Below are 21,905 nucleotides of genomic sequence, written 5' to 3'. Positions count from 1 at the left end.
TGGACCATGACGTATCAGACTTGAGTATCTCCTCGGGAAATGGGCGGCGATGCAGGAGACAAAGCGCTGCCTGACCTTGGCGCCGGCGCCGCGAGTAAGCAGGGGCTCTTCTCGAGCAGGGAAGGTCTGCGTGTATTCACTGAGTGCATGAGGTAAGTACTGGAATGCATGGTGTGTCGTTAAGGTCGTTGGCGACTTCATTTTGTGGATCGTACGATGCGAGGCTGTCAATGTCGGAGTCGTGGCTGTCGACAAGCAATCGACAAGATTCTCTCCTTCTCACCGTCAATGTATCCTTCCTGATCGTCGCTGAGGCCTGCATCCGGATATCGTTGCAGAAAACGTCTTCGATCCATCCGTGTCGCCGGGAGATGTTGGTGTGTCGAAGATCGAGCCATCTGAGAAGCTGGTATTGGTAGGTGATACTTCTTCATAGTACGCTGAAAGTGGGGGTTGTCTCAGTGGGGTTGTGGAGTTGATTGAATCGAAGGTCTGCGCCTCGCCCAGCTCGCTCACTCCCTTGTCGTACTCTCGATGATCTGCATCTCGCAGCCAGTTGGAGATCCAGTCTTGGTTGTCCACAATTTGCGGCTTCTGCCCTCTTCCTTTCCCATGTTCGAGATGGCTGAGTGTGTCTACAGATTGAGTTGTAGTTCCAGCAAGGAGGCAGGGGTGGAGTTAGCTGAAGACGTGCCCCACGGGGTGACGAGGAGCTTACGGTGAAGGAGAATGCGCCAAGCGAGTACAAACGGGAATTTGGGCGCAACGTCACGACAAATGGTAGCTCGAAATGGACTACGCTGGGATCCTCGAAGTACAGGTTGTACGCCCGATGAATCAGGGGTAGCAACTAGTCTTGAGCGAGTACCCGTAGGTGGTGAAGGGGAGTTCTTCTGAGAGATTGAGAAAATGAGAAGACGGTCCGCTCGACTCTTTTATGGCGCGATGTGCAGAAACTTGCCCTGTCGAGTGTGGAGGCCTTTTGCCCTGCGACAAAGCTAACTTCAAATTTGCTTCTGCAACGCGGATAGTTCCCCCCGCGGTCGTCAGACTATATCATGTTCACGACAATGGTACACAACAACAACTCTTGGGACCAGTAGGTGATACCGGAGGATTTCCTTATGATCTAGCGACGCGCTCTAGCCCGCCAGTCTACCAATCGTCATTGCATCGCCCACACGGACATTGTCATCACCGTTCATGCTCGCCCCTCATCAACCTCATCCTGCTCTCCCAATGAACAGCACACGTCCTAAACGTTGCCCTCCAGTCCGTCCAATCTTCCACCACATCCCTCTGCATCCAATTTCCATCCTCAATCCCGACTACTCTCATCATATCCACGCCTCGCACGCTGCCCCCATCTTGCTTGATAAAGCCAGCCAGATCTTCAGCGGCGATGTAATCCACCAGCCCGTAATGCCTCAGATCATCTTCGCTGCAAGGTGTGACGCACGCGCTGCCTAGGGCAATACCACGCTTGAAGTCCTTGATATATTGCCAATACGCAATGCCATGCCTTTCACCGTAGAAGTACGGCAGGAAGGCGACATTGATATCGTCGTCACCTGGTCTCTTGTATGGAGGCCGCGAGTCAAGGAACGGGGCGGGTGCGAGATTGCCTGATGCAGTGGGGATTAAGACGGGGAGCTGGTCCGCAGGTCGGATGTTGGGGATGTGGTTTAATGCGCTGACGAAGTCCATGCCCGGAAGGTTGCGCTGCGCGATGTGCAGGATCGCTAAAAAGACGGTGGGATTGTGAGTCGTGCCGGCGTAAACTGGCTGAGTGTAGGCTGCCATGTCTAGTGGTGGTTTGGGTGGGCCTGTGAAGGTCGGTGCTTCTGTGTCCGTTCCGAAGTGTGCGTCAGAGTCTGTGAGATCTGCATCGTAATCGCGGTAGTCGATGTGGTCGAGCGACGGTTTTAAGTCGAGTTTCTTTTGCTTGTACATGAAGGCGTAGTGGCGCATGCCGGTGAAGCCTTGCTCCTGGGCTTCTGTTGACTTGACGGGCATGTCGTCCTGGTATTTTTCGTAGCGGAGCACAACGGGCTGTACGGGTACAACCTGCTCTGGAGAATTTGGCGTGAAAGCAGTGCGTGAGCTGCTGGCTTGCAAATGTGTTGCGACTGGGGTGTTCGTTGGGTATGGTGAATGGCGGGAGCTGAAGGCTGTGCGAGAGTTCTTCAACAAGTGTCGAGACGCCATTGGGGTATCTGCTAGACTTTCGAGTGTAGAATACGGCTTTGAAAGTGTGTGGAAAAGTTTGCGCAATTCTAAGGTCAACTTGTGAGCAATTGTTGCTTTATTGATAGACGGTCCGTGCATTCGCTGCGAACTATAGTTGACATTTGTTGAACCAGAGAAACAACGTTGTCCCCTACGAATTGTTTGCGACACCCCAGAAATCACTCAGAGTCATCGTCACTGTCTTGCCCGAATACCAGTGGCACAACATCGTCGTCGTCGTCGTCCTCACTGTCGTCACCGCCTTCGCCTGGCATTGGCAAATCGGGGATTGCAGAAGCGGTGGAGCTGACAGTAAAGTCCGATATCACGGGTAGCTCGGTATTCCTTGGTTCCTCTACCGGTTGAACAGATGCGTTGACAGCTGGTGGCATGGCCGGCACTGCCGCCCACTTTGCTTCGTCAAATCGCACCCGCTTCGCAGGGGAAAGAGGGGTCTCGCCAGTGTGGGATCGTTTGCTGGGTGCCTCAGACGGCCCTTGCTCCTCCACCGCTGTCGGTACAGAAGGCTCAGCAGCTACATTCCTAGAGAAGTCTCGCATGACTACGTCTGTTTCTCCTGCCGTCTTGAGCATTGTGTCGAGTTCCTGGCCCACGAAAGACTCGTTAGCCTGAGCTTCGTCATCGGTATCTTTGTCTCCTTCCGCCTCCACTTCATCTTCTTCCTCAGGTTCATCGTCCAGCTCGGCATCCTGAGTGCCGAGACGAATAACCGGCATTCGGGGCCTCGTCATACCCTCAATGTCGCGATCTCCTTGGAATGACCGAGCAATGAGAGGTAGTATACTGGCTGCCGGTTTGCCAAATTTCTTGCTCGGCGGCGGATTGAGTACACTTGCTAACATGGCATCCTTGTGTTGGATGAGCACAGCAGTGCGGTCGAGGCGCGCCCTCAAGGAGTCGGAAAAGTATTGCGCGCGTACATCTGAAAGTAGTACCGGCAGCAGATCGTGCGCAGCGTCTTCCAGGCCCAAGAACCTGGCAGTGGGATCACTCACAGACTTCGAACCCAGGAAGGAGTCTGCATTTGCAGAAGTCTGAGGCTGGCTGTTGCCCTTCGACTTGGCCTGTCCTGGGGTGTCCTTCACAACAGTAGGACTGGTCTCAGAAGGCAGAAGATCCTCACAACAAGTACGGATAAGTGGGACAAGCGAGTCAATGGATGGTTTGGGTAAGGTCACGCCTGATCGCTCGAGGAGGGCTGCAATGGCTCGGTAGCAAGCTGTCCGCACCTGCGCGTTGTCCTTCTCGGAGCCGAACACCCACACGAGCTGGTCGAGGACTAAAGTATCGATAGCGAGTGTGCTCGCCTGCAGTCGGTTCGCCATGGCTAGGAGGAGCTCGACCGCGGCGACGTGAACAGCAGGCAGTACCAGCCAGAGGTTTTCCCGTTCCTCCTTGCTGACTTGGCTGTTGATCCTTACGGTGTTCTGGAAGGACTTTGACCCAGACGCAGGAACTGTGAGTGACAGCATTCGAGTGATCAGATCCATAATAACTCCAACTTTGAAGGTAACAGCATTCGCCGTTGGGCTTCCGAGGTATTGCTTGACAAGCTGAATAAGACCAATAAGTCTCTCGCTACCGGCAAAGATTCCGGACCAAGGTGGTAGAGATAGGTAGTCGTCCTCAAGGTCCTGGACCTCGCCATCCAAAGTGTGACTGTTAGCAGGAGTCTCTCGCACTGTAGACTGCCAATCCTCGAGGACTGCACGGAAGACCCGATCAGCGACGCGATGCACGCCACCGACTGTGGTTCGCAGCGCGTTCTCCCATTCTTCATTGAACGCACCCTTAGGCGCACAGCATGGCATCTGAACAAGCAATCTGCGTGCAGCGTCCGAGATCTCGGACGAGACAGCATCTTGGGGTTGATCTGCTGACAGTCCAGAGGAGGGAGTAGGTGCGACTAGGCGGCACAGCAGCGGTCGGAGCGTCTTGAGGTGGGGTCGGAAGATGGTCGGATGCCTTGGTAGCAACTCATAGAAACACCGAAGTACAGTGAGCAGAAGGCCAGCTGATGATCTTGAACCAGCAATCTGCAAACCCGTCTGTACGAATGCTGGCAGCGTCGGAGTCGTAATTTCGCGGATTAAGGTCGGATACTCTCGTGTAAGCATGAAAATGCGGGTCAGTGTGATGATGCACAGCTTCTTTGAGGTTGGTGGGTCAGGTTTCGACAAGACACTCAAAAGTCCGCGCACCCAGGGTAGGCTCTTTTGCAGCGTCTCCCAGCCGCCAACTTCGATAGTGGCCTTGATCAGAACAATAGCTGACCATCTTCCCTGGGTAGTCCGATCTTGGAGTAAGGTTGAAAGCAAGGTCCGGAACTTATGTACTGCGACTGAAGCTTCTGAGGATGATTTGGCGTTGGACGTCTGGGTCGACGACAGAAGGGTCCTGCAACTGGACAAGGATGCAGCTATGGCAGGCACATGCTGGGGAAGTTGTGCGGTCGCGGTAGAAGAGATGCGAAAGCTGAGCGTTCGGAGAGTTGCCAACTCAGTCGTCATCGGGGCCATAGTTCTGTATATTCTCCTCCTCTTCTTCTTTTCAAACCCAGAAAGTATTGGCAATGCTGCGTTGGGGAGAGCTCAGATGGCAGAAAAAGTTCACGAGCGTTGGAAGAAAGAGGTCCGTGCGCGAATTAGCGGACAGGGGTCTGCCACCAAGATCGTGGAGTGTGCAGACGCGCAGTGACGAGCGTACGGCCATGGCCCTCTTCTTTGGAGATTGCATTTCTCCTCGAACATGATTCTGGGTCATCTGCGACCACGTATAGCGCGACGTACATATCATTAACACCATGGTGGTAGGTTCTTGCAGTCTGCACCAATACGCACCGTTCCTTGGGGCTCCTTGCAGCAACGTCATCCTCCGCATGGCTTCAATAGCTGACCGCGACGTAGACCGAAAGCGCAAAGGCTGTGGGTTACATCCAGCAACTAGACGAGGCCCGCTGTGCCGGGCGATGGAAAGACGTGCCCGAGCTGTGCAGAAAGGTCGAGAAGCATGCTCCTCACCGCCGATGTCCGCGACCCTACCCCGGCCGGCTTCATGAAGGCTAACGGCGCATACAGGCCTCACACTCACTGGTCGCGCGGAAGCGCAGATAGCCACCTATATCAACCAGAGACCCTCGACCGCAGCCTCGACGGCATCCTCCGGCTTCTCTCAGACCGCCCCGACACTGCTCAGCGCCATCGAAGGAGAGGATGATCTGTCGCAGGAGGCCTTCCAGGCCAGTGTCTGCTTGGGATGGCTGCACTATGTCTTGGATGAGCATGAGTTGGCTGTGTCGCGCCTTCCCGACAGTCTCGACAAAATTGCCGCTCGTATCTCTGGGCAGGCAGCGTCACTCACTGGCTGGTCGAAAGTCTGTGTGGTCAAGGGAACCTTCTTGAAGGGTAGAATAAGTCACACCACGTACATGGCGCATGGCTGACGCGATCCAGGCTCCGCTCAGGAAAGGATAGGCGCTACTGCTGACGCCGTGAAGGCCTACACCTCTATCCTGCCCTGGCTGTCATCGCAAACCGGAGAGTCAGCACAATTCAGAATGTGGACAGAAAGCCTCCTCGGCCGATTGTGTCAGCTGTCAGATCAGAGCGAAGGCAGCAGCGGCATCATTGGACCCGTTGATGCATTGCAAACCTTCAGAGCGTTGGCCAGATTTTCCGAGGGAGGACGAAGCGCTGGCTTCGACTCTGCAGGCCACGCCCAGTCCCATCGTCTGGCCTGGAAATCGTATTACAACACACTGTCGACCATCATCCGCCACGAACTACCCTACGAAGCAGGAACAATACAAGCACCTACCGAGAAGCCCGCAGTTCATGATCGAACTCCCTTGCGGTTACAACAGCGGGCAGAATTGAAGCGTGTAGAGACCTTTTACGAGAATCTTCTGATCAAAGAGACACACTTCCCCAAAGCAAGCGAAAGCAATCGCGAGATCGAAGTCTGGGTAGAATCCGTCATTAGCAACTGGCGCATACTTTGCGGCGCGTCATGGACCGACAGCGACCTAGGCGAAGGCGGGAAAGAAGGAATTGGACGCAGTGTCATCGATGTGAGTATTCCTATAACATGTCGATTCCTGTCAACGATGCTAATCCGTCGTCTCAGATTTTGTATCGAGCCGCGACCAAGACCTACCACTCTACGCAGATCTTGCGCTATCTTTTTATTGTACATGCATCTTTGGCCGAATTTGAACTGGCTTTCAAGGCGTACGATTCGTACATCGAGATCGTGACACGAGGCAAAGATCGAGCGGAGCAAGAGGGCGAGACAGACGAAGGGGTCGACGACGACAGCACTTTTCTTCGAACATCGGCTGAAGCGATACGGCTGCTGTGTCGCTTTGGTTGCCGCAAAGAAGCGGAGAAGGCTATTGAAATTGGGCGAAACCTCGAGACATGGCTGAACCACTACGAGGACAACAAGCCAGCGACTGGTGCCAGCGAGGTACCAGCGAAACGAGCACTGGTCGAGCCCACAGCGCTGGCTATCGCATACTGTGCTATTGGTGTTGCACAGGCGCATTGGGCGCAATTCACTTACGATGCGGATGCACGAGCCGGCATACAAGCCAAAGCCATCCATTTCTTACGCAAGTCACTTTCGCCGACTTTTGAGGATCCCAGCAATGTTGATGCGCTGTACGCTCTAGCCGCCGTGCTTGCAGAGACAAGGGACATTGCTGGAGCCATTAAGGTAGCCAAACGTGCGCTTTCCTCTGCTACGAAAACACAGGCCGCCTACAGCACAGACGGCGTCCTATCGAGTGGATCAGCCACTGAGTTCGGCCGTGAGCGAAAATTGATTCCCCTATGGCACCTCCTTGCCCTACTGCTAACATCGCGTTCCGAATACACCGCGGCGGAGAAGGCTTGCGAGGCAGCGTTCGCGCAGTTCGGAGATCCAACAATTTTGTTCGGAACAGATGCCGGGACGAGCCGCAGTGAGCATTTGCAGGACGCCAATGGACACAACGTCAGCACACCTGGCGTTGTCGACCGTATGGGCAACTTCGAGAAGAGCGGCATTCTACAAATCAAGATGACCCAACTGGCGCTCATCGAAGTCACTGATGGTACCGTAGCTGCTGTCGACGGATGTGACGAGCTGCTTGCGCTCTATGGTAGACTTTTCGGTTCGCCCGCTACCGAGAAGGTCAACCTAGAAGTCCCAGCGACCCTGACGCCACCGAAAAGCAGCGCTGGCACAACGAAGGGAAGCATTTTCCGTGGTCGCGGCTCCATCAGGACACAGAAAGATACATCTGCGCGTAGCTCAGCAGCAGGGCTGCCAGCGCCTGCCATTCAAGTCACCGACGAGAGATCGGTACCGCAAGCAAACGGGCATCATCATCATCATTTTCCTCACTTGATTCATCACCATAAACATGAAGATGGGCAGTCGAACGTTGCCCGGAGCTCAAGCAAGTTGAGGAAACGTAGTACTAGCCTCGGCCGACGATCTGTGGCAGGGAGCAGCCAGTCAGTAGAAGTGCCGCCCCTTCCTGAGAGCGCATCAAATGGAACTCTTACGCGAAGTAACGCCCCACGACCGTTGTCCTCGGCGAGCTCACCTAGGAAGTCGATCGAAAGCAGCGAGACACCACTCAGGCCTGTAGCGCACAACCTGCCCCATGCTTCACCTCCCCAAGGCCATGTGCATCAGCCTCCTCGACAGGATACTCGTCTTCCAACTCCGTTGCCCGATGCCAACTACATTCCGCCGGACCCTCGCTTTTCTAAGCTCCAGGATCGACGGCAGAAAGTGTCGTTACTGGTTGACATTTGGATCTTCACAGCCGGTTTGTATGCCCGAGCTCAAGTATTCGAGGATGCGAGAGAAGCCGTTACCGAAGCCCTGAAGCTGGTAGAGACTTTTGAAAATGAGCTCTCACTTGAGTTCTCCACAGCCAAGGCACTCGCCGACAGAGGCTGGGGAGGTGGGAAGAGTGTGGAGGGGCTCTGGGCAGACGCCTACAATGCTGTAAGTTCAGTCACGACATGAATCCTGAATCTTCTGCTAATGTCTCCAGCGCGGTGAACTACTTGTAGCCCAGTCCCTGAAACATGAGGCCCGTGCTGATTTTGAGCGCGCACTTCTTCACTTTCCCGATCACCCGCAGGCTATTGTGGGTCTCTCTAATGTTCTGCTCGATATCTACAGCCAGGACATTCCCATGGAGCCCACCAAAGCCACAGAGATAACTCCGCTGTTGCCAGCACAAGCTCCACCGTCATCTGGGATAGCGACAGAAGCGGAGCCCAAGAAACACCACCTCACATCTCACATCCCATCCGCCGAGAACCAGCTCTCTCCACCTGAGCTCAGCCGTCTTGCTGCTCGCGACCGCGCGTTCAGCTTGCTGTCCACGCTCACGAAGCTTGGAGCAGGGTGGGACTACTCGGAGGCATGGTACGCACTTGCAAGGGCATACGAAGAGGGCGGGCAGATGGAAAAGGCAAAGGAAGTTCTATGGTGGTGCGTTGAGCTTGAAGATACACATCCAGTGCGGAATTGGAGAAGCGTTGCTTTGGGAGGGCTCGTATTGTAGAATAGAGGTGTAGAGCAGACTGGCGGCACAGAACAAGCCCATCTGCAATTACTAAGCGCTTGCAGTTGGATAACACGTTGTTATTACCTCTCATTCGTATGTCTGTACATAGAGGCTGTGATGTACCTCGTTAAACGCACCGGGAGGTGGGCGCAAGTGGTCCCTACGCGGTCCCGACATCACGGCTCGACATGCTATATAGTTCCCACACACCAGCGCAGTTCAAGCCCGTTCAGCCCGCAAGCACTCCTCCACGAACAATAGAATGTCCACACAGCCCTCGTCCGATGCCAGCCCAACGAATGGCTACCGCCTCAACCACTTCATGCTGCGCATCTCTAATCCCACGCGCACCCTCCATTTCTACACAACGCTCATGGGCATGCGAATTGTCTTCACCCGCAACGTCGGTCCTATAACTGTATATTGCCTCGGCTACCTGCAGACAGCGTCGTACCGTGCGAATCCAAAGACGTACGCGGCGGAAACGAGCAAGCACGAGGTTCTAACTAGCACGCTTGGGTTGCTGGAATTAGTCCACTTTCGCACGAAAGAAGAGGACGACGGCGCTGAGGAGGGCAGTGGACAGGCTGAGATTTGTACTAAGAGTGGAGATCAGGGGAGACTAGGGTTCAATCATCTCGGTTTCACGGTACTGGATGTTGGAGCTACAGTGCATAGGTTGAGAGGTGACGTGCAGGTTGTGAAGGACGTGGGGGAGCGGCCAAATGAGGTTGTGCCAATTACAAGGTGGGAGAGACAGAATGGCGCGAGTGAGAGGGCACTAAGTGAGGGATTTGGAAGGTTGTTTAAGCAGCTAGGGTTTGTGAGGGATCCGGTGAGTTCGGCTTTTGCCGTAGGTGCGTTTGAAAAGATGGATCGATAGGCTAACGATGATATAGGATGGGTACTTGGTCGAACTTCTGCCACAGGTGCTGCGGTAGGAAAGCGGGCAACTATCAGGATCTCGGCGCACAGATCTATTGAGTCATTCTATTTGCCGTGGGTGATGATACGGATCATTGCTTTGGAAGATCTCCCGCCGTGAGCTCTATTCGTGGTACCTTTCGCTCGATGAACTCGACAGTAGTGCACGAACGTCTAATTTCAAGACTGTCAACAAGGCCGACTATGAATTGAGGCGAACTCTGCTTCTCAAAAGGGCCCCAGATCGATGGAAACGTAGAGAATATCCCCGTTAGATCACGTACGCGGGTCTCGTTTTGCTTCATGTATTGTACGACAGCGTCTGTAGCATCCTCATCGCTCACGTCCAAGTCAATTGCAAAGTCACTCACGAATCTGAGACTTGCAAGGGTCTGGATGCAACTCCAAGGCCCGGGGTCGCTGCCCTAGAACACGAGGAAATGCTCCTTCTCATACGTGAGCGTAACGACGCCAACGAAGTTGAAGGCCGTCAAGTACCAGCCACTAGCCTGCAGCGCTGGATGTGAGGGTCCGATCTCGCAATAGTGCTTTAGTGCGGAGAAGTCAAGTGTGATTGGGCTGCCTGGAGTGAATCCAAGAAGATTGTGGCGTCTCTCGGTCTCGATTGTTATTTCGCTTCTTTGGACCGAACCATAGGTTTTGACTGCGTCAAAGTGTTGGAAATTACTCCACTCCATTCGTCTCACTGGAAGTGCATTTGGCTTACTTCCAAACGGTGTTCTGCTGCAAGCAATGGCGATATGTTCTCCCAATGTTGTTTTGGTTGCTCTCAGCAATATTGGTGAACTAGAACACCTCCTGAATTTGCCACGACAGACTTGTCCGATAAGGAGTCCAGGTCTTGACAGGTAGTCTTCTTCGAAGAAACAATCGAGGTATGCGATGTGGGACGGTGCAAAGGGATTGACGACTCCATCCTTTGTAGTCTCCAGCTTCGCGATGTATGCGACCAATGTGATGTTCCCGTTGTCCAATCGTATGTTTCCAGGATACTGCGACCACTCATGTCGAACATCATCGTAAAAACAGCGTACAGTCGGCGCCAGTATAGGGGAATATGACAGTTGATAGTTAGGTTCCGCTCTTGATGTGCGAAATGCGAGTATCGAGGGATCAGACGACTCGCTTATGATTGCTTCTTGAAGCCGTCTGAATGCCTTTCTGCCTTCCCCATAAAGCAGCGGCATGTTCACATCAAATAAGCCCATGAGGCAATACGCCATGTCTTCTTCGCGTGAAGTAACCCGGTTTGAAGCCCATTTCATGCGTTGTGCGACTGAACACCTACACAACATCTGCTGTGCCGTCCCGTGCTCTCTTACAAGCATGTGCCTATCGATATCCGTAGCCGTAGTGATCTCATCAGCCTACGTCTCGCGGTCGCCCAGATTCTGCCAATTCTTGTTCACAAAAACAACTTCCACAGGTGCTATCAGCTCCTGTAGAGTCCAGCCACGACTGAACCAGCAGCTATTGGGAGACAAAACCTCACCGGTGCCCACATCTGAAAGGAAAGCGTAACAGATACTGGATTCTTGTTGCAGCCAAAATAGAGGCAAAATGTACATACATTAGCACCCCTGAATTGGCTGGTAAATAGGCATGATATATTCTGCGACAATTCTTCATACCACCTGAACATGGAGTTGATGGCTTCTGAAAGTTCTGCGATGCTTCTTTTGTCGATGCAGCAGGTATCAATACAGACGTACTCTTAACAATCATATACTGCTCGTTGACAAGTGTTCTTTACTTTAAAGTATCCTGGTTTCGACTGATACTCTTCCTTGGTCGTACACGTCAGGTCTTCAAACATCACATCACAACACAACACGACAACAGATAGCAATACACTCGTTGATCACAGTCCCCGACCGACACTGCTCACGCAGTTACAGATAAGGTCGGCTGCCCGCATCGCCTTTCAACCAGCCAGCATCGCACATTGACAACATACTCATCAGTAGCAATCAATGAGTATCAATAATTTAGGAAGTGTTCAATTGCCTGTCTTACAAGATGGAGGCCTCGTGTCTCTCGATCTAGGTCGCCCCCACCCCTTGTTTTCCACTCATGCTTCCTCCTCTTATACCATTGCTTCCGAACCAGAGACTGTCAATGTGCTTGATTATCCATCCTGAGGGCCATGAGGCAACGTGGATAGAGTGCTTTCCTGCCTGAATATCTGCCACCTAGTGGCTCTAGAGGGTGGAGTTTTTTTACGCAAAGATAATGCCAGGTAGAAGAGCAGTACTATCAGTGCAGATTGCAGCTAGGAGGCTCACCCACTCGCGTGAGCTATCTTAACAAGCCCGCCTAACCTCCTTCTTCTCATATTAACGCTTGCTTAACACCTGTTTTGTCCTACCCAGCACTCTAATTGCAAAGCCCTTCTCATCTATATTGTACGTGTTCTCTGGCTCAATGTTGTATCGAGTGATCTTCTGCTGCAGAAGCTTGAAGTATAACTTGTACTTGTATTGCAACTCAGCGTTGTGACGATTGGAGTCCATGCCGAGGAAGATCAGCCGCTCACTCCACCACATCTCAATTTAAAATCAGCTTCTCCACCACGAGAATTAGGGCCTTAAAGAGGTGCTTAAGACTTAGAAGAAGCATAAGAACAAGAGCAAAGCTCTTCAGTTTCAGCCTCGCAAGGACTATCACGGTGGGGCTGAGTTCTACTCTCCTAGTAGAGTAGAGAAAGCACGCTCTGATGAGAGGACAAAGCAACAGAACTAGAAGGCAGAAGAACTTAAAAAAGTAGAGATGACGAAGCTTAGACACGCCAACAAGCTATATGATGAGAAGATTGCCTAAGAGAGGCGTGAGTAGCGGGAGAGGGAGAAGGAGGAGCGTGAGCGAGTGAGAGCTGAGAATGCCGAGGAAGCAGCCGAACGCAAGGCTCAAAGAGAGCGTGATGAACAAGCTCGCGACGCTCAAAAAGCTGTACAATTGCCCCAAAGAGGCAAGCGCAAGGTGTCACAGTCTGTAGCACCAAGAAAGAAGCAGAATTGTGGTGCAGTAGCTGCGCAGCGTGGTGTTGTTGCTGCGGAGCCTCCTGCGGCACCTTGCACCCACACCACCCGCAGCGGCAGAACAGCAACTCTATATAATTAATGTGTATGAGAGAATATCGTCGAATAAGTCTATAGAACAATCCACTGAATTATCTTGCGATAATAGCTATTGTATGTGGCTCTACAGCCTCAAGTTTGTATAGTGCTGCAGGGTGATTATCGGGCGTTGCGCGACTCCAGGCGTTGCGCGCACGGACACGGGTAAGCATCAGTTCTACTACCCCATTGGAGCACTTCACTCTCAAAAATTTCACACTGACAGTCGAACAGATAGCTTCTGTAGTAATGGATGCATCCATATGACAATACCTAATCAAAGCAATTCCAGGTTTCTCGTTGTGAACATGACGTCCCTCGTTTTGATCCCGCCAAGCGAATCGTTCCTTTTTATTGTCCCGCGGAGGCGCCCCAGCCCCTCCAAACTTGTTCCCCCGTCGAACTCAACTCCCTACTCATGCTCAACAGCGCAGGATAGCCATCAGAGTCTCTCTCGGCTTTCCCTCGATCCACCTTGACGAGACGTCAAGAATCACCAGTAAGGGGCAACACGTTCGGCCTTCAATTCACGAGTGGTCCCCTCACGCCACGGCCACAATTAACAATAGATCAAGTCCCTACCAAACGCATTTATTTGAACCCGTATGTGCCGGTGCCGAAAGTCACGGTTCTGGACTTGGTGTTCAAGTAGGGTTTGTCATGGACATCGCGGCATCGAGTCCTATGGCGCAGCTCACGCCGCGACATTACAAATCGCGTGGCATGCAGCTGAACAGCAAGGGTGCAACTTCTACAACTTTCCACGATCCCCGTCTCATCCCGCTCTCACATCTGGGCATTCGAAGTCAACGAGAGCAGTGTCGTGATGCAGCAGAGTACCGTCCTGCCGAGTGTTACATAGTGAGTCTGGCAAGGTGGTGCTGCATCTGCCAGCCTGGAAGCTACTTGGCTCTCCCTGATCTTCAATGCTACACTTGACCATACTCTGAATCTTCTCATGGAAAAGCACTAATACGGGACTCTACTGACCCACCTAAGGACATACAACGAACCTTAGGAGGATAGTTCTGTCTCGTGGAGGACCCTGAACCTCATTTCCACTTACACCTCCTCTTCTAGCCATCCTACAAGACATAATGTTCTATGAGACACGCTGAAGGATATTTTCCAGATCGATCAACCACAGTCGCGCGATCGTCTTCACACCGGAGATAAAGCACATTAGTACGGTTCCGGACCGTGCTGCAGCCACAGCATGTCACGGCAGGCTACAAACTTGAACGTAGTGTGGCAATCACTGTCATCAATGATGTTTGGAGCAAAGCATCCGCCGACTAGCGAATGGTACTCCATGTCCAATTATTGGCCTCTTGCAACGCACTGAGGAGCTACAGGTATTTCACTGGCTTGAAGCCATTCGGTGCTTCGTCGCCATCCCTTCTGATGCCTGTTCATCAAATGAGGTAGGCTCCAGTGAGTGTTTCAGTTACTTTCTTGTTCTCCTCATAGCTCATGTCACTACATCTCTACATATCGCCATTATTTTCTTGTTGCCTTCAATGTTGTCCCCCTTTCTCAAAGTTCATCAAGACGGATCTGTCATGTCTCATACCCGTTGATAACACCCCTCGAAGCCCGCATTGGTCCGCCGCGCAAAGCACAAGGAACCAATTGCTTGTGCCTATGATAACATATATCATTCAGCATACCGGTACCCCGAGTCAGGCCACCCGTCCCGCAGACTATCCTGCGTAGGGCTATGATGTCCTCCACGACACCTGCGGCCGCCGATAGTCGGAACAAGAGACCCTGGACCACAGCAACGTAACAAAAACGCCCGATTTTATTGGCCGTTTGTTGTCAGTTCTCATCGTGGACCCACATTACCGTCGGAAATCCGCGGTGACCACGTCGGCACGTGACATGGACCAACACAGGCGCTACGCCTCCGAACTCCGGAAGTATATATGCGATATTTAGCCGTCACTTCTACACTCCTGGTAGAGTGGGCAAGCTTCGGAAGCTCTCAACTTGCACACTGCGTTCCAGCGCTCCATTCTTAGCCACACACCTCCAGCGTCTATTGTTAACCAGACGCGCTCGCAAGCCTCTCTCACCTCGCCCACGCATAACTCCGTCAATAGCGACTAGCATAGTAGTCGCTGAGTCTCGAAGCTAGCCCCGCGTTACAAGGTACACTCCGCACGTCTGCTGCTGCTGTTCGACGTGCTGACAACGTGTAGCTTGCTCAGCTAGAGACTTCCATTGTCCTCCCAAGAGTTTGGTACGAGTTGACGCAGACATTGATCTTTGAACTTGTCAAATCGGCCAGTGGATACTTCAGTGCTGCTGCCCCGCGTTGAGAGCATACGGTTGGACGCTGTAGTCGAGCGCCCCCTGCCTCCTGCCCTTCCCGTTCCGCTAGTTGCCTCCGCACGCTGCTCTTATCCAGCCCCACACCTGGCTTGCCCTGGGAGTAGTCAGAGAGTTCTTGGCGGCCAATCTCCTGGTGTTTGCAAGTAACGTGGTCACCTTGCTTCCTCACGCTCGGTACGTGCAGCTTTGTTCTTCTTTTGATTACCTCCACGATCGCCCAAGACATGGCCACAAGTGGGATTGTTGTTCAATCCTTCAATGGACATACAGCATATACTGACTACCCCCAGGGAGCCTTTTCTAAAAAGGAGCCTCGCGCACCTCCTCTTGCGCGCCCACAGCCCTCTAGGTATGCTGCATCCATACACAAAGTGTCCCCGGAATGATGCTAACTGCCTTGAGGCCTCACTCACGCACCCAACCTATCTACACCAACTGGAAGGACCCTGAAAAGTACGAGAACATGCGACCTCACGATAATCGCCTCGAGGAAATCACCACCAAGCCTGAGAGGGCGCCAGCTCCGCCCGCTCCCCGCACCAGCAACGACGATTTCGTCATCAAGAAGGAGACTCCTGAGAAGAAGCGCAAGCATGACGAGATCAAAACGATGCAAACTCTCCACCACCAGCCCGTCGTCGACTCCGCTCGAGCTGTTGACATGGACGAGATCCACTTTGACGAGCCATTTCGAGGCTTCAGCTACGCAGCAACCCCTGACAACACTCGTTGGGGTCCATATCATCACGACGCATTCAAGCCACCTAACCGTCCTGCTCATAGCGGCCATGCTTTCTACGATGAAGCGTCCATCTACGGCGACAGCATGCTAAGGTCCTTCAACCTCGCGCAGTCCCTGTCAGGCGATACTCTCGTGCCTGGCTCATTCGTTCCCGGTTCCTACGGTACCACTGAGCTACCTCACCCAGCTGGCAATGACTCATTTGTTCCTAGCCACTTCGGTACTGTAGAGCCACCCTACACTAACGGCGTCGATCCTTTCGCATCTGCGTCCTTCAATAGTGCTGGGCCAACTCACTTTGGCAGTGCTGAGACTTTTGTCCCCGGTCCTTTCGGTGGGGCTAAGCCAATGTACCCTACCGACAACCATGCCTTCGTATCTGCTCCCTTCGCTGCAGGATCTCATAACGCCGACGTTGGTGATAACCGTCAAGAGGCCTTCAAGCAGAAATATGCCCATGAACAGTACAGTGTGAGTGCTACTCCTGCCAAGGATAGCGAAGCGAGCGAGTCTGAGAATGAGCGTCCCCGTAAGACTCCCAAGCTCAACAAGGACGGTATACCCCGTAAGCCACGCCAGCCCCGCCCCAAACTCCTGAGGTGGAATGACGATGATTGGAAGAACGTGTGCCTTGGCATTGTCTGGGCTTGCGGAGAGATTGGGGTTCAAATTCCCTTTGAACAAGCTGCTCAGGTTGTCGGCGAGAAGTGTACCGCTGGCGCCCTGCAGCAGGCTCTCCTTAAGCTCCGTGGCAAACAAGTTGAAGCTGGCCACTCGATCCCTACTCTCAAGATGGCGTGGACGCGCAAGAACAAGCCAGCTACACCTGGCGCAAAGACCAAAGCCTCCGTTGAACCTGAGGCTCACAACCCACGCAAGAATCCTACCCGCTTTGAAGCTACCCAGTCTTTCATCGTCACTCTTCCTCGTGCATACGCCGATCAAGATCGTGAAGTCCTCCAGGCTCCTTACAAGTGGAAGAGGTCATCCCGTAAAGTCAAGGCTAACATCAAGCAAGAGCAGTCCCCGCACACCCCTCAGGCTGGAGGCAGTCGATACTTTGAGGGCCTCCCGGCGACGCCTCAGATGAATTTCTACGACACTCCCCCGGTGACTCCCTTCGGCCAGAACACTGGATACCTCCAGGGCATGGTCCTTGGTGGTGGAGAGTACGCCAACCTCCTCAATACTGAGGGCCTCCACGAGGTCGGAAGCGGTTGGGGCGACGCTGCCGACGATGTATTTGGTGTCTAGATGACTACCTCCAGGGCAGATTTTGGGTCAGCGTTCTTGAAAGTTTGTAAAATATCACAGATACCTCCAGGTTTGGGTTAGGCTGGACGGAGGTTTTGGAGTCTTGGTCCGAGCCGGGAGGCTTTCACGATGTTATAGGCATCACGGCTATCAATGACAAACGTTCTTGACATGTGACCTTTACCAATACATGACCACTCCCAGTGTGTGAATATGCAGGTACGTTACTGTTGCGGTGCAAGTCGGTCCGACAGGCCTCGATTGTCACCTCAGTTGACTACCTTGGACTAGCACGTCTCAGGGCATGTATATATGGTCGCCTCCTAGCTAGCAATCAACTCAGCGCAGTTTTCCATCGATATACAGCGGCTAAGTTTGCCGCAACAGTTACTAACCTGGGACATATATATCTGACAACACCTAGCCTCCCGCCTCAAACTCCAAAATCACAACCATGGGCTCAAGATCTTCCAACCCTTGGCTGCCTCCAGACAACGCGGTTCCTATCGCGACCTCACCAACCGCGCTGTCCACAATATCAACAATAAGTACCCTAATGGTCTCAGCTAAGCCGCAATCGCCGCCGCGGTGTCCAATCCGCACGGCAAAGACCCGCTGGTTCTGATGCTGCGCCAGAACGAAGAAGGGGAGTATGCGTATGACCGGGAGCATTAAGATCGGTGCGACGAGCTGTTGAAGAAGAACGGAGAAGGATTGTGTGATAAGAGAGAGGAGAAGAAGAGGGGAGGTGGGAATACCGACGACCGAAAGAAAGCTGAAAGAGACAGGGGAGATGGTGACGGGCCGCATGAGGAGCGTGATGGGAGAAGAGGTGATGGAGAAAGACGGGGCGTGAAATTTAAGGTAAAGAGGGTGCCTGCGGGTTTGAAAGGAGATGTGAGAGGGCAGGGGTTGTATGAACCTGCTGTTGGAAGAAAAGGAGGCACAAAAGCGCACACATCAAGAGGCTGTGTAGACATCGACAAGGGGAGGCATGCTTACGTGCGTCGAAAGAAGTCATCATGTTTATAGAGAATACCGCCGCTGAAAGAATGTTGAGTTTGAGTGCATTAAGCGGCATCATGATAAATACGGTCAAGGAGCGTTGGAGAACAATGAGCACCATTCAAGGTTGGGACAGTTAAACTAAGATCAGGTAAACACCATTAGTTACAAAAAATCATTAACGTAAAGCACCACCAAGCCAGACACACCACCAAGCTGGACACTTTTTCTTGGCACTGCAACTTTTCTAAACAATATAATATGCAACAACAACGCAAGTAGATATTAACTTAGCAAGAAGGTAGAATTATTCTTGTGCTTTAGGCCTAACTAGCTTGCAGTTGTGTTAAGAGTGTGTTCTATTGCGTCAGCGTTAGATTATTTATTTAGGCACTTTGTAGACTTTCTTAGCGCGTTAGATACTTTGAATTTAGTTTCTTAAGATATTAGATATAGCAAGCTGTACATCAGCTTCAGTATAGAGTGTAGGAGCTTGTTGTGGTTGAGACATTACGCGCTGTTGTTGCGCCGGCGTTCTGGCAGCGAGAGTGCGGCGCTCGCTTGGGTGCGGCGCTCGCTTGTGAAACACGTTATACCTTAGGATAATTTAAGAGCGTATAGAGCGCTACTGCTGCCTTTAAGGTACCTTTCTAGAGGCTCTCTAATTAGCTAAATAAAATTACATTTTAATAAGAAGCACTACCTAACAGCTAGAAGCTCTCTGCAATAGAAGAGCAGATAATTATACAACACATCCTTAACCTTAATTCACGCAGATTTGCCGCCTAGCTGTGTAAGGTGGCAGATGTTGTAGACAAACTATTAGCTTTACATAGTAGGACACCTATTAGTAAGAACTAGGCTAAGCAATTTGTGTTATATACAAAGGAGCTTAAGATAGCTTTTAATTAAGCAAAGGACTGTTAGAGAATACTCTAGGAAGATCTAGAGGTAATTAGCACGTAGTTTAAGCTTATAACTAACACATTACACTCGTCATATACATTTGCCCTTGATACCGCAACAAAATAAGTACACAGACTGCAATGCAAACTTTTTAGGCAAAATTCCCGCGCACAAGATCGATAACTGTAACTGCGTGAGCAGTGTCGGTCGGAGACTGTGATCAACGAGTGTATTGCTATCTGTTGTCGTGTTGTGTGATGTTTTGTTGCACTTGCCCACGAGGCAGCGCCTGCTACAATAGGATATCATGTGATCTGAGCCACGTGGTTACAATAACTAATCGGCCCTAACCTCCCACTACAGCAGCAACATAACCCCCGCTGCCATCCCTGGATTCTTCTACATTGATCAAGACCTTATCGGTGTCGATGCTGTCTGAGCGCTGGTCGTACTTGCATTCTACATGACGCTCCACGACTCTGCCCTTGCCACGCAGTGCTGGGTAAAGCGTTTTGAATTCGCTTGCCAAGCCGGCATCCAGCTTTGCGTCAATGATACTGGGTTCCGAGAGCAGGTAGATCTCGATCGCTGCCTGACTCATCAGCTTCTTATTTCACAGCTCCTCCTGTGGGAGATCACCCCTTGCAATCTGGAAAAGACTTGGCTCGGTGGCGTTGGAGAAGGAGGCGGCAGGGACTGTGACACGCTCATCGTGCGGGATGATGATTGAGACAAGAACGGGTGCAGATATATTGGCAAACGTGGCAGAGAATGAAGTTGTCAGTCGGATCGCCGACAATGTAAATGTCAAGGACGTACCATTTAGATTGCTGCTGGCCACCGTTAACGTGAAGAATAGGCAGCAGATAGCTGCGGCGAACATAAAACAACGTCGCAATGACATCGTGAGGAAGTTGAACAAATTCAATGATCATCCGGATATGTTTCATGGGTTGTGGTCAAGAGGAAGATACGACTGGAGTGCCGAGAAGGTGAGGAGGTGATGAAGTAAGGGTATTCACATGAGACACTACGGCGCTACAGCGTGTTTGGGTCCCACTAGCGAGCGATCTAATGACAATGAAACCGCGTGCGCCTACTATGTAAGTGAAACGCTTGCTGCGCGGCATCTTCGTTTGCTCATGGTTCCCACGGGCTCCTTGCAAAGCCGCCGCTGAGATTTTCTGCTTCGCCGTTCTCTTTCACTACTAGTATATCCTCATGGCGTACCCCGAAGTCGTTCAGTACGTACACACCAGGTTCAGCGGTGAAAACCATGCCAGGGCGCAGGATCGCGCCGACATTGCCTTTGTTGAGGTACGGGCTTTCGTGTGCCTTGATGCCGATACCGTGACCAAGGCGATGGGTGAACTCCTCCTCGTAACCAGCTGCAGCAATGACTTCTCGGGCAGCAATGTCAACCGCAGCAGCCGTCCCATTCGGTACCATAGCCTTTACTGCTGCATCCTGCGCATCGAGCACGACTTGCCAGACGCGCAATTGCTCGGTGACGTTGAACTTCGAGGGTGGAGGGTTTGGCACAAACGGCGGGTAGAAGGTGCGACACACGTCGCTGCTGTATCCGTACAAATGTGCGCCCACATCGATTAGTACGAACATGCCGGCTTCAAGCTTTCTGCTGCCGTCATACCCTCCGTGAGGCAAGGCAGCGCTCTTCCCGAACTCTACAATGTCGAAGAACGGATCGATGCCCGCGGCTCTCATTGTATCGTCGAGTACCTCCGCAACCTCATTCTCTGTCAAACCTTCGTAAAGACACTTGCGCATGGCCCTTATTGCTTCAACAGTACCCGTGTTGACAGCTCTCAGTATGCCAAGCTCACGTTCAGTTTTGATCTGACGGACTGCCTCGACCTCACCACTCAAGCCAACCACAGTGAATCCATTAGCTGCGAAACCACGTTGGATGAAGTCGCGCATCTCTTCGTCGACCATCAATGTAGGTGACAGCGTCTCACCCCAGATTTCCGACTCGTACAAGGTCGTGTAGTAGTTCCAATGCTCTTCATATGTGACGGTGTGGATGTCTTCCTCAAATGGCATATTCAGCAACCTTGCACGTATCTCTTCGAAATGTGGTACTAGGAAAGACGTGTTTGCAATGATGCTGCCATCTGACAACTTCTCGGGCCGGATGATCATGACAAATGGACGCTCCTCCGGCTCCCAAACTTCCCACTGCGGCTGTGTAATGTTTGCATAGTAGCTGAAAGTATAGCCTGGCTCGACTATTAATGCATCGATTTCCTCCACTGCGAGAGCTTTGGCAAGGTTGTTCCTTCGCAGAACGTACTCATTCACGGGTGGCCTCTCAGCGGTAGCGAGGAATTCCAAGCCAGTGGCACGATACGTATCAATAGAACACTTTTTGAACTCATTTTTCTTGGAACCGCCGTGAGTGCTCGGATGACCATTGTACTCGACGTAGTTCTGCTTGCACTATTAGCGACATGATCAATGGGTCATTGACTAACGAACCCAAGTAAGCAAGAACGTCACTGCAGTAATGCAGAACACCCATCGTGCGACCGTATTGACCCGGTGCTGAATCGCAGGCACGGCATACGGCAACAATGGTTCTTTCATGATGGATAAAGTTGGTGTTGTAGACTTCATGCATACCAGCGATTGGCGTCGAGAGGTGGTCGGATCGCCTTCCCTGGATCTCGCTACCGGTAGCGGTGCAACGTCGAATCATGCACCCAATAGAAAACCCACTTATGCCCACCCCACTCCTGCGTCTCCGCCCGTCACT

At 52.2% G+C, this 21,905-nt stretch overlaps 8 protein-coding genes across 8 annotated transcripts; 4 read left to right on the top strand and 4 right to left on the bottom strand.

Moving 5' to 3' along the window:
- Nucleotides 1–1,194: 1,194 nt before the first annotated feature.
- Nucleotides 1,195–1,953, bottom strand: M421DRAFT_51836 (uncharacterized protein; the record flags this gene model as incomplete). The annotated part of the gene is made up of 1 exon (XM_033594967.1): nucleotides 1,195–1,953. The coding sequence occupies one exon, from the start codon at nucleotides 1,951–1,953 to the stop codon at nucleotides 1,195–1,197; it is 759 nt and encodes a 252-aa protein (XP_033453787.1).
- Nucleotides 1,940–4,992, bottom strand: M421DRAFT_199677 (uncharacterized protein). The gene has a single exon (XM_033588095.1). The coding sequence runs from the start codon at nucleotides 4,767–4,769 to the stop codon at nucleotides 2,409–2,411; it is 2,361 nt and encodes a 786-aa protein (XP_033453786.1). The 5' UTR covers nucleotides 4,770–4,992; the 3' UTR covers nucleotides 1,940–2,408.
- On the top strand, nucleotides 4,950–9,027 carry M421DRAFT_415879 (TPR-like protein). The gene is made up of 6 exons (XM_033590866.1): nucleotides 4,950–5,059; nucleotides 5,157–5,277; nucleotides 5,328–5,654; nucleotides 5,703–6,319; nucleotides 6,376–8,253; nucleotides 8,303–9,027. Exons 1-6 carry the CDS (start codon nucleotides 5,054–5,056, stop codon nucleotides 8,819–8,821), a joined length of 3,468 nt encoding a protein of 1,155 aa, XP_033453785.1. The 5' UTR covers nucleotides 4,950–5,053; the 3' UTR covers nucleotides 8,822–9,027.
- Nucleotides 9,028–9,086: 59 nt separating this feature from the next.
- M421DRAFT_931 (uncharacterized protein) lies at nucleotides 9,087–9,765 on the top strand (the record flags this gene model as incomplete). Its single annotated transcript, XM_033598088.1, has 2 exons — nucleotides 9,087–9,659; nucleotides 9,724–9,765. The coding sequence occupies 2 exons, from the start codon at nucleotides 9,087–9,089 to the stop codon at nucleotides 9,763–9,765; spliced, it is 615 nt and encodes a 204-aa protein (XP_033453784.1).
- A 2,839-nt stretch (nucleotides 9,766–12,604) lies between these two features.
- Nucleotides 12,605–12,889, top strand: M421DRAFT_415878 (uncharacterized protein; the record flags this gene model as incomplete). Its single annotated transcript, XM_033590865.1, has 2 exons — nucleotides 12,605–12,718; nucleotides 12,758–12,889. Coding segments are annotated over 2 exons (246 nt in total), but the record flags the coding sequence as incomplete, so codon positions are not given.
- A 2,557-nt stretch (nucleotides 12,890–15,446) lies between these two features.
- Nucleotides 15,447–17,218, top strand: M421DRAFT_88722 (uncharacterized protein; the record flags this gene model as incomplete). Its single annotated transcript, XM_033597693.1, has 2 exons — nucleotides 15,447–15,571; nucleotides 15,625–17,218. The coding sequence occupies 2 exons, from the start codon at nucleotides 15,447–15,449 to the stop codon at nucleotides 17,216–17,218; spliced, it is 1,719 nt and encodes a 572-aa protein (XP_033453782.1).
- A 420-nt stretch (nucleotides 17,219–17,638) lies between these two features.
- Nucleotides 17,639–18,210, bottom strand: M421DRAFT_415875 (uncharacterized protein; the record flags this gene model as incomplete). Its single annotated transcript, XM_033590864.1, has 2 exons — nucleotides 18,054–18,210; nucleotides 17,639–18,028 (listed from the first exon to the last, which is right to left on the bottom strand). The coding sequence occupies exon 2, from the start codon at nucleotides 18,026–18,028 to the stop codon at nucleotides 17,639–17,641; it is 390 nt and encodes a 129-aa protein (XP_033453781.1). The 5' UTR covers nucleotides 18,054–18,210.
- A 1,916-nt stretch (nucleotides 18,211–20,126) lies between these two features.
- Nucleotides 20,127–21,748, bottom strand: M421DRAFT_415873 (Creatinase/aminopeptidase). The gene is made up of 2 exons (XM_033590863.1): nucleotides 21,629–21,748; nucleotides 20,127–21,580 (listed from the first exon to the last, which is right to left on the bottom strand). The coding sequence occupies exons 1-2, from the start codon at nucleotides 21,734–21,736 to the stop codon at nucleotides 20,270–20,272; spliced, it is 1,419 nt and encodes a 472-aa protein (XP_033453780.1). The 5' UTR covers nucleotides 21,737–21,748; the 3' UTR covers nucleotides 20,127–20,269.
- Nucleotides 21,749–21,905: the final 157 nt, after the last annotated feature.

Source organism: Didymella exigua (assembly GCF_010094145.1).
Source record: "Didymella exigua CBS 183.55 unplaced genomic scaffold M421scaffold_2, whole genome shotgun sequence".
In the NCBI taxonomy this organism is placed as follows: Eukaryota; Fungi; Ascomycota; class Dothideomycetes; order Pleosporales; family Didymellaceae; genus Didymella; species Didymella exigua.
This window is presented reverse-complemented; position numbering and strand designations above follow the sequence as displayed.

Bases quoted from the DNA above. Each gene is read 5' to 3' on its own strand.
- M421DRAFT_199677 (XM_033588095.1), bottom strand. From the start codon at position 4,769: ATGGCCCCGATGACGACTGAGTTGGCAACTCTCCGAACGCTCAGCTTT.
- M421DRAFT_415879 (XM_033590866.1), top strand. The intron at 5,655-5,702 runs GTAGAATAAGTC...GACGCGATCCAG, and splicing joins CAAGGGAACCTTCTTGAAGG to GCTCCGCTCAGGAAAGGATA. The intron at 6,320-6,375 runs GTGAGTATTCCT...CCGTCGTCTCAG, and splicing joins TTGGACGCAGTGTCATCGAT to ATTTTGTATCGAGCCGCGAC.
- M421DRAFT_415873 (XM_033590863.1), bottom strand. From the start codon at position 21,736: ATGAAAGAACCATTGTTGCCGTATGCCGTGCCTGCGATTCAGCACCGG. The intron at 21,581-21,628 runs GTTCGTTAGTCA...TAGTGCAAGCAG, and splicing joins TGACGTTCTTGCTTACTTGG to AACTACGTCGAGTACAATGG.